General features: G+C 40.2%; 1 protein-coding gene across 2 annotated transcripts; it reads left to right on the forward strand.

The window, feature by feature from the left end:
- The first annotated feature begins 1,201 nt into the window (after window positions 1-1,201).
- Window positions 1,202-10,549, forward strand: GDF2 (growth differentiation factor 2). Of its 2 annotated transcripts, XM_054832057.1 has the most exons (3): window positions 1,202-1,709; window positions 3,412-4,348; window positions 10,422-10,549. In XM_054832057.1, exons 1-3 carry the CDS (start codon window positions 1,364-1,366, stop codon window positions 10,432-10,434), a joined length of 1,296 nt encoding a protein of 431 aa, XP_054688032.1. In that variant the 5' UTR covers window positions 1,202-1,363; the 3' UTR covers window positions 10,435-10,549. The 2 variants fall into 2 exon arrangements, with proteins under 2 accessions (XP_054688032.1, XP_054688033.1); XM_054832058.1 differs by lacking the exon at window positions 10,422-10,549 and having other exon boundaries at window positions 3,412-5,728.
- Window positions 10,550-11,071: the final 522 nt, after the last annotated feature.

Below are 11,071 nucleotides of genomic sequence, written 5' to 3' on the forward strand. Positions count from 1 at the left end.
TAGGATCATAATTAACCAGAATCTTGGATCCCAGTTGTCACTTGAACAGATAGATAAGTGAGTATTTGAGAAGTCTGGGCTCACTTTAAACACTGTGTATGCACTGCTAGAAAACTGGAGGGGAATGGCCAGAAAGGACAAAATCTTGTCCACATCTTTGCAATGAGATTTTTTTAAATGTAAAACTCATAATACTATTCAGACTTTATGGTACATGTACAGTATGGATTGAGTTGTGCTTAGAAAAAATGATATATCAATAATACAGTTAAAACATTTATGTATCATTAGATTAAACCATACGGCATTAATTAAGATAAATAGCAAGTGATATTTTGGTCTATAAATAAAATGGGGTTTTTTTCTTCTGTATCATGAGAAATTCTATCATCAGTCTTGTATTTTTGCCTTGGCCCATTCTTCTTATGGATAACAGTATCTTCATAGATAATCTTCTGTATCTTCACAGAGACCTTTTACTTTCCATGTAGCCCTAGAAGGCCTAGTTCTGCCTTCATTTTGAGGTCACTGAAATAATGACTTGTTGCTCTTGGACTGAACTGACCATCAAGAATGTAAGAAATATATTACATAAGATACTATAAAAACAAGACTGAATTCCCATACACCAAAAGAATCAAACTGAAAACGGACAAGCCTGCAAACAACATGAAGCAAACTTGACACAAACCAGATATTTCACTGTGTACAAACAACAGCTCTTGCCTGATAAATGGAAAGAAGTTTTAAGGTTGTTTGTATTGTCATGAGATCATGTCTTGCAGAATTACAGGTCTCCATCAAATGATCGAGGATTTTCTGATGGCATGCGAAGGGACTGTAACAAAGATTTGTGAGGTGTTATTTACTAATAGTTGATAGAGTAACTTTGTTTCAGATCTCTGTTTTCCAGTCTTGATGAAAACAGTGTAATCTTCTACGTCCCTAAGAAAGCTTCTCTTTGTGTTGGCAAGGAAATGATAGAAGAGTGTAATTAAGCAATGATGACCCTAAAGTGAAATGTGGATTCTTTACAATATACAATGTACTTCCCACCAGCCACATGTGTTTGTCAGATGTTTATAGAATCTTCATTAACTAAGAGCTTTGCTAGATAACAGAAGCTGAAGCATGGCATCAATGACTCTGATAAGGGCAAGTGTACAACCAATCTGCCTGACAACTGACAAGAGGCTGGGGTTTGAAGCAGACTGCAAAAAGAACACAAGAAAGTGATTTGCAAAGGGCATTCCAGTTGTTTGCCTTCCATCTCGTTTCCTCTGTCTGTAATGAAACAAGATTTTTAATCAGCTAAAATACCCTCGTCCTCTTGTCTCTCCATCAGAAAGTAAATATAGAAGAAATGCATTATTTTGGAGTATTAGCTGCACTGTCTGTTTTCAACATCATTGCCTGTTTGACAAGAGGCAAGCCTTTGGAAGACTGGGACAAGTTATCAGCAATGGGAAAGTCTGATGCGCACTTTCATGATCCTGGGGAAGTGGAAGATGAGACTCATTTCGACTTTAAATCTTTCCTGGAGAATATGAAGACAGATTTACTAAGGAGTTTGAATTTGTCAAGAGTCCCCTCACAAGTGAAGACCAAAGAGGAGCCACCACAGTTCATGATTGATTTATACAATAGATATGCTGCAGATAAGTCTTCCATCCCTGCATCCAATATTGTAAGGAGCTTCAGTACTGAAGGTAGGAGAAGTCCTAAATATGCGAACTGGAATTTTTAAAGAAGTACCTGGACAGTAGGTACTCAGATTCTTTTGAAATTCAGAAGGAACTGAGTGCCTAACTTCCACAGATTCTTTAGAAACAAAACAGATTAAAATTTTGGATTGTAGTCTTGCTCTGTAGTTTCTTTCAATCTTTAAAAAAATACAATAACCTTTTCTTCTTTGATATTTTTACTGTACAATATTCTCTTTTCAAATACATGAACTGAGATAATGCACTGAATAGCAGGGTTTACATGAATCATGTTTCTCAAAGCCAGAGATTTGAGACTGAGTTTTAATGTTAGAATGCAAACGTTTGATCATCTATAATTGAGACATCCATGCCAGAGAGCTCTTCTTCAGGTGAACTCTTCTCATACTTAAAACCCACAGCAGCCAACTGAGAGATGTGTCGCTGGATCCAAGCAAGAAACAGTAATGCTCCCCCAAAATTCTGGTTTAGATAGAAAGATTTATATGGAAATGGGTAGTCAAGCTTGTCTCAACTATAAAAATCAAGATCCCTGTCTGTGTAACATTATACAGACTTTTAAAAGCTCCATCAAAATAAGCAGTAGAAAGTTAGAAGTAAATGCAGTCCTTATGATAAAAGTGAGACAGGGAGATTCAAAGCTTCTCTTTATATGAAAAACAGACGTACACAGGTAACAGCACTACAGAGAAGTCCGAATTCCCAGACTAGTTCCCCTAGTCCTGAAATGGAAAGAAACCTTAACAGTATGAGCTAGAGCATAGTTTCCATATCTCATTCTCCTCTCTGACTCCTTTAGTGGGTAAACACTGTGAAGAAGAATTAAAATTGCCCTAAAACCCAATCATGATTGAATAATTATCTTACATTGACCATCAAATAGAGATCAGTCAGTGATGACTTAAACATTATCAGTCTTATCTTGCAGCCAAATATCTGCCCCTCCCAAGGCAGAGTTGCTGGTACTGCACATACCTTTGCAGAAAAACAAACAAACAAACAAACAAACAAACAAACAAACAAACAAACAAAACCCACACATGCTCAGTGAGTCCAGCCGGGAACAGACTGGGATGTGGGCATGAAAGGCACTTTATCACCAAGTCCCAATTCAGACAGACGCTAAAGCTTCAATTCAGGATTTTCAAAAACTTTTTTATTTCCCCAAACTCCCAGTAATCCAATCAAAATTATTTGAAGACAACAACAAAAGCCACAGCACAGCTAGTTCTTCAAGACACTTAAATATGCAGTATACTTCTCTGTATTGGGAGAGCAGTTCATCCCATCGCATGATGATAAGAGTAGGAAATTCATAGGGGGTTTTAGGACTTATTTGTGTAAAAATCTCTGTAGGAAATCACTAAATCTGAACACTCCTCAGATGCCTTATTTATGTACATAATACTGACCAGCATCATCCATAGCTTGTTCTAGGCAGACTCTTTACACTCCCCTCCACCCACTCACCTGACCATGCAATCTTGGTGAAAATACTATCAACACCAGGGACCTCCATTTCCAGTTTTCACTCCCTGCCCTTGAAACTTGGCCAGAAGATGGTATTATTTTTATTTTTTTTTATTGCTGGGTAGCCATGTTCTTATTTTACCCCTAAAATACATCCTGAGTCTTTTAAAAGCAAGTCAGATGCACTGTAACCATGTGTTTTAATTTCCCATTGCAGATGTTGTTTCTTTAGCTTCACCAGAAGAAAATCCATTTCAGAAACACATCTTGCTCTTCAACATCTCTATTCCACGATATGAGGAAATCACGAGAGCTGAACTGAGAATTTATATCTCCTGTCACAGGGAAGCTGGGTCTCTCTCTAGGCTGCAAGGCAACATGGTTATTTATGATGTTCTAGATGGTGACCACTGGGAAAACCCAGAAAGTACCAAATCTTTCCTTGTCTCCCACAATATCCAGGAATGTGGTTGGGAGATGTTTGAAGTGTCCAGAGCTGTGAAAAGATGGGTCAGGGCAGACAAATTGAAGACTAAAAACAAGCTAGAGGTTGTTATAGAGAGTAAGGCTCTGGGTGGTTTCACTTGTGGGAAGCTGGATATCAGTGTTACCCCTGACACTAAAAATCTGCCCCTATTAATAGTGTTCTCCAATGACCACAGCAATGGGACAAAAGAGACCAAAGTGGAGCTCCGGGAGATGATTGTTCATGAACAAGAAAGTGTGCTAAACAAATTAGGAAAGAACAACACTTCGTCTGAAGAGGAGGAACAGGGAGAGGGAAAAGCCATCACTGGGCCCCACCAGCATTCCTCCAGAAGCAAGAGAAGTATCGGAGCCAACCACTGCCGGAGAACTTCCCTCCATGTGAACTTTGAAGAGATTGGCTGGGATTCCTGGATCATTGCACCAAAAGATTATGAGGCTTTTGAGTGTAAAGGAGGTTGCTTCTTCCCTCTGACAGATAATGTTACCCCAACAAAACATGCTATTGTCCAAACTTTGGTGCATCTCCAAAACCCAAAGAAAGCTTCCAAGGCCTGTTGTGTTCCAACTAAATTGGATTCAATCTCCATTCTTTATAAGGATGATGCTGGCGTGCCCACTTTGATATATAACTACGAAGGGATGAAAGTGGCGGAATGTGGCTGCAGGTAGTATACAAGGCAGAATCTCTGAGAATAAGAATACCCCCTTTTCCTGCTCTTTGTAAATCTGCACATTAGTGATGCAAAGGAAAATCCTTGCAAACAATGTTTGGAGCAGGGTATGGGGCTGGTTGTTTTTGTTGCTGCTTGTTTTAAAGGAAAACTGGCATTTAAAAAATGGCAATCATTGTAAATAGCCTGCATTATATATCACAGCAAAGTGAATAGCGGATTAAAATATTGTGAGATTGAATGAACTATGCATTATTTGGCAACAGTGATACAATTGGAATACCTTATTTCAACTTTTCTGTTTAATCAGTTCCGTTTAGGTCACAAACTAAAGGATTTTTCAATGAGGATTTAGGATGTCCTGTAAATGTTTAATAGGTAATGAAATCTAATTCTCTCAGCCAACTCTGACATTTTCAAATTCTGTAAAACTCAGTAAACAGAATTTAGTCTGCATGGTAAAGTCAGGAATCTAAATCCTGCAAGCCTTTTCTCATATCAGTAATCTCAGAGGCTTTTGCAGGCAAATTATTTACTTCTGTAAGTGAAGATTTGCAGTATTCAAAACAGAAGAGACTCTCAGTCTTATTTCATTCCCAAGTTTCCTTCTGTGGGTAGCAGGTGCCTTGGTTTCAGCTTCCTTATCCTCAACGTCCCTATTTTTACCCCTTTATGGCACATACTTGAATGATAAGAAGTGCAGCCTTCCGCTTCTAAGACACTGTTTCCTAGGAGGAACAGCAGCCCTTATCTCTGCACAAAGATAAGGAGCCACTCTGACCTACTGCATATTCTTAGTATTTCTTTGCAAGTACATGCAGCCAAAAAACATTCAGTCTTAGAAGCTGTATCCTAAGAGCAGTGGGGGTTGGCAGAGCTCAGCACTTGAAAAAACTCCAGGCTACTTATTTAGAGGCCTAAATATGTTCTTTGGAGTCTGACATTAGGCTCAGATTTTTTAAAACGTGCTTTCTAGGAGAAACTTTATTTTACATACAAAATTCTTTCACCCATTAGAAGCGTGGGAAAAACTGAAAACTTCTATCTGTGTTCTACAAGACTTACACTGCTGTATGGGAAATATACTATCATACAATAGTTCTCCTGACTTCAGTTTTCACTAAACAAGGATCCCATCTTTCCTGCAATTAAAGTAAACTTCCTTTTATTCTAATGAAGGTTTTGCCTGTACAAGAACAGACAAAGTGTCTCCTGTTGATTTCAGGTGATAGGTCTAAGTGCTATACAATGCCACCATAGTCCACCTCATTTCTACTTCTCCACCACCTTACACACACACACACAAAAAATCTATCAGAGAACACTTTTGATCCAAACCCACAGCAAACTACACATCTGTTCAAAACGGTGAAGAATATTGATGAGGCAAAAATCTAAACAGTAGCTTAATGTATGGAAGCAACAGGATTTAAATGGATACATATGTTTTAAATTAGAGTAGCCTGTGGGCAAGACGAATTCATTTGGCATGAACAGGTCAGCTTGAAATCTAATACAGAGTTTATTTACTATTGTTAACCTAATACAGAGCAAATAGCAGGTGAGTGTGAGCAGGGCGGTTGTAATTCCATCAAGAACTGCTGGTTACATCACAAACATGAGCACAAAGCACAATTCATCAGAATCCTTTGACTGATTTATAGCCATTTCCTTTAGAACTGGGCTGCAATTGGATCAGTTCTGAGATCTGGGTCCATGCAAACTCCATCCATCCATAGCTGCATGTCATTAACCTCTTAAGCTTCCCATGGCTGTCCTGTCATTTTACTGCTCCCCACTGGCTTCTGTCCTCTTACCATCATTGTTATGTCCTACTCTTTGCACAACCCCCTGTATTCTCTCCCTGTTTTGTTCATGTCTCCTAAGCTCATGACATTTTGCACAACTTCTCTTAATCAAGTAAAAGAAACCACCAAACAAGCACTTGGTGTGATCACATTAGAAAAGTTTTTCACTCATGTGTCAAGGTAATTGTAGCTGTGTGCCCTTAAGTTATCTAAACACAAAGTCCTAGTTATATTTTAACTTCACCGAATACAGGGTTTTGTCCATAATTAAATGAAAAAGTGGGAAAGGGGAAAGACCCTTTGCTCCCCACATGCTCACAGAGAGAAATTCTCAAGTATCTTTTCTTTTTTTCCCCACATTCTGAAGTCAAATGTTGATCTTTGTTTCCCAAGCTTACTTGGAGGGGAAAAAAAATCACAAAACAACAAAAAACTCCAATCCTAACTACGCTATCAGAATTCCAGAGAAGCTCTACAGATCCCTTCCCAAAACTGTAATTACAAGTCGCTTTTGTATTTCAACCAAAAAAATCAATTACTTTTCCAGCCAGCTTTAACGATCACATTCCCGTAGGCTTAACATTTTGGTTGGTAAGGAAGTAAAACGAAACATGAATCTTTCCATAGGGTGATGATCAGGGTCAGGAAGAAATAAGAACCCAGTAGTGACTACAGATGCTACCTGCAGCATGCCTGAAGTGTGTTGGGTTTAAATTGTAAATTTAGCAGCATGATTTACATAGTTTTGAACACCTGATTTTAAACAATTGCTCGAGTTCTACCATGTTTCAACTGCTTTGGGATGCAACACATCAGCCAGCTGGCCAAGATGTGCTAGAGAGTATACAGGTTGCAAAGAGCAGGAAAAGCACCTTGCCCTCTGCTTCAAGCTGGGCTCCATTGGACACTGAGAAAACTCCCTCTCATCACTGGATTCTGAACGTCGACCAGCAGCTTGCTGTTACAAAGAAACAGGTTGGGGCTTGTGCACTGTTCAGCAGATGTACAGTTAAAATTAAAATTTGTTTAATACAAACATGTGGCTGGAGCATGCCCTCTTACTCAGGCTCATTAGCTATCTGTGTAACAGCCCTGTAACATCAGAATCACCAGCTGACTCCACAGTGAATTTTAAGGCTACTCTATAGCACTTCAGTCTTAATAGATAAACAGGGTAAGCTGGTGGAGGCTGGTCAGGAGATACAGCTGTTGCTATTTTTACATAGCTTCCCACATTGCCTGTGTACACAGCAGGCACAGTGCCCTCTGATCTCATCCGCTCCTCTGTGCCATGTCCCAATACAGAACATCTGATGCAACTTATCACTTCACAACACACCATCAGCAATCACTAAAAATCAAAAAGATCTCCATTTTCACTATTCTTTTCCACAGGTGAAGAGGCAATGACCTCATGGGAATCTGGAGGTGTTCGTCTGGCATCTACTCAGACACCTTTATACTGGAAAGATCCTGACAATATAGAAATGTTAAGCAAGAATTGCCAGTTCCTGATATTCGGAATAATAGGTTTTAGGCTGCCTCTCAAGGAGGCTTACCATTTCAGACGCAATTATGCTCTAACAGAATTAATGCTGCTCTGAGACCAAAGCTAATTCTTCTCTCCAGCCTACCCAGAGCCTGGCCATTACCATGTAGGTCCACATAGGCATACCCTGTGAGCTCCAGGAGTTATCAGTACCTTGCTGTACCTCCTCATAGACAGCACTGAATCGAAGTTTGTTACTGCAAGGAAAAGTTGAATATGAACATAGAACAAGCTGGCAAGGCCAACAAGTAGTAAATGAACAAGGTCTCTGAGGCAAGACCCCATCCTCAAACAGGGTAACAAAGCTCCACATTCCCTCTGGCTGCTCTGAATAGCTAACAGGACACTGCATCTGACTACTAACCACCTCCCTTCTCCCCGTGTTAACTCCCCAGCGTACCATTTGTTGTGTGTTTAGCAGAAACAAAAATGGGGGAGGTCTGTCTGCAGTCTCTAGCGAGCGAGATGCTCAAAGAGCTCTGCCTATCCGTCTGCAGGGCGGGAGGCTCTAACTGCAAGTGCCTGACGTGCAAATCTCCTCATTGCCTCCCCGGGGCTGACCGAAGCCTACAAACCACCTCAGAGCCATCTTTGGCCTCTCTTCAGCCTTCAGTGCTTTTTCTAAACTCTGGCTCCATGCCGCCTCGATGCCATCGCCGGGCTGTGAGGGGCCTCCGTGCTGCCTCGGCGCCATCTTCAGGCTGCGTGATGCTCCTGCACCAGCTCTGGTCGTTATTCCCCAGCAGTCTTCACACATTTTCTTACATTCCCTCATATGGTACCTTAAAATCTCTCAGCTTAAAAGTGCCTCTTGCCATCTCCCTCTCGGCTGCCCACAGTCTTTTTTGCCCTCTCCACATCTCCGAGCTGCCCCACTGCCATGTCTGCGCAGGCTGCTGCCTCCAGGCTGCCTCAGGAACATGTTGTCCGTCTGAGCTGCCTCAGAGCTGTTCCCGGTTTTTTTTTGTGCTCTCCCTTAAAGCTTCTCAGCAAAAAGCCTCACAGGAGAATGGCTTCAGTGTAGCCCTGGAAAAAGGGACGCCCTGAGTCAGTCCCCTCACTGAGGTGTATGGTTTGGCTGGAGCCCGCCAGACCTGCTGGCAGCCCTCACAAATGCCTTGACACTGGCCCAGCACACCAAAAGAGCTGAGCGGGCAACGTTCCTTAAGCCTGGGCCTTGGCACTGGGCCTGCAATCAAAACTTCCCATCCAGCAATGGGGGAGAAATCTATTTCTTTGCAGCAAACTAGATATAGCTTAAGATGCCAACAGGTGGTCTACCAGGATGTGCTGGGCACTTCCATCCAACATCAGCATGGCAGACAACAGTGCCAGGACATGTTTGACCAGTCATCAGAGGTGTCAGGGCCTCAGCAGCACAGTCTGTAGGAATCGGATCAGTTTGATGGCAGCCATTTGCAGTGCCTAGCCAGTAAACAGAGGCTACCATGGATGAATGGTGTTCTCACTGTTTCAGGTAACAACCTCAGGATAGGAGGGCTCTTGATGCAGTATTTTAATATTCATTATTTATTATCAGCTAACTCTGGTGCACCACACTGAACAAATATGTAAATCTATCAGAAATATAGGATCTAAAGGATAGAGACAATATGATGCAAACACATAATATACCAATTCTCCAAGGACTACATATCAATTTCCCCTTTTTGTTGAAAAATTACTTGCCAAAATTTGAAACTGTGTTCCTGAATTAGTTCAAGTTGGAAAGCTGCAATGCATTTTCCTGAAGCCCTCCTGAATCTTCTGCTTACCTAGAATATGGCAGTTGATCTGTTCAGCGGACTTGGTCAATGTGAGTTTATCACAGCTGTGCTCTGTGAGCTGTGATCACTCTCCACCTGGTCCTGGCTGAAAACAGAGAGGTTTCAGAATAGGAATATACATTTTCTACCCTCCTACAATCTTTGAAAAAAAATATAAATTCTCTTCTCATTCTTTTCTTTCCCTTTTCTCTTTTTTGGTCACTGTGAAAAGAGAGAAGGGAAGGCAAGGCAAGGCAAGGCAAGGCAAGGGAAAAGGAATGTTAACAGAAGAAAATCAAAATCCAACACATTTTAGATTTAAGTTTTTCTTATTACAAATGTAATCATTAAAGAACTTACTTGAAGTGCTATTTCCATTTTCATAAAATGGAAAGCTTTCAATATTAATAAAATGTGAAAAAAAACTTCCAACAGCTTTAATTTTAATCTATACAGGTTTGTACAACATAAGAACTGAAAAACATAGGGACAAAAACCTAACATTACTTCTTTTGGAATGGGAATTATAAAGGAATCTAAGGGTGATATTATGCATTATTTGTATTACTAAGAGGCCTAGAAAGCCTACTCAGGGACAAGGTTTCCTTTGTACCAAACAGTACTAGAACAGAACAGAAAAGACAGTCTTACACCATACCTATGCAATCCAGTCATGCCTGTCACAGACAGCCATGAAGTAGCACTGACCCAGACTTGTACATCTATAAAAGGTAGTGAAGGTTTGTCTAGAAATACTTACCAAGGTCCTGGAAGCATTAAATATTTCATTAGCATAGTCTTGTGCTTGAGCTAATAAACCTTACCTCTCAGTATTTAGGAGCCAAATATCACTTTTACATTACTTCTAATTCATACGTATAATTTAAAATATGGCTGTATTAGAAGGCTCTACTAAAACCAAAAATAATTCGATTTATTTCCAGATTTCACCTTTAACATGTTGGCATTTCTGCCAGTGGAAAAAACCTGCTCTTGCTGCCACCTTCAGATGAGCCTCCTGCTACTGCAGTTCATCAGTGACTAAATGGTCTCTATGGACCTTGTGAAGGAATGGTGAGATCAGCCGCCAATAACCAGGGAGTATTGGGTCAAAATATATAAAGCAAAAAATATATAGCAAAACATTTAATCTCACTCTTGTGGAAGCTTTTTAGCATGTGATCTGAGTGATGCAGACCATGCATGCAGACTAGTCTGGGACAGATAAAAGAAAATACCTCTTCTCAGAGCATGTGGGAAGTTCATACCCACAGGAAGTCAGAAAATGAAATACTTGTGGACAGATTTTAAAGGATCATAAAGTTTTATGAGTTATAAAACCTAGAGCTAGGCCTGAGCTATTGAGTTCAGCTCAAAACTAAAATCAAAGTAGGAATTTGGCTTGGGTTATATTAGAAATTAGAATTGATGGTAGAATTACATTTTGGATCTAGGTACTCAGAGTTCAGTGAACAGACTTGCATTAAACAACATGTTTGACAAAATTTTAAGCTATATGTGTAAAGAAATGATTAAGTAAATATTCATTCTCCAAAGCCTGAAGAGTCCATACCACACAAGGAAGGATTCTTAC

The sequence above is a fragment of the Grus americana genome, chromosome 7 (assembly GCF_028858705.1).
Source record: "Grus americana isolate bGruAme1 chromosome 7, bGruAme1.mat, whole genome shotgun sequence".
In the NCBI taxonomy this organism is placed as follows: domain Eukaryota; kingdom Metazoa; phylum Chordata; class Aves; order Gruiformes; family Gruidae; genus Grus; species Grus americana.

Coding starts and splice junctions, on each gene's coding strand:
- GDF2 (XM_054832057.1), top strand. CDS start 1,364: ATGCATTATTTTGGAGTATTAGCTGCACTGTCTGTTTTCAACATCATT. Junction 1,710..3,411: donor AAGGAGCTTCAGTACTGAAG/GTAGGAGAAGTC, acceptor TTCCCATTGCAG/ATGTTGTTTCTTTAGCTTCA.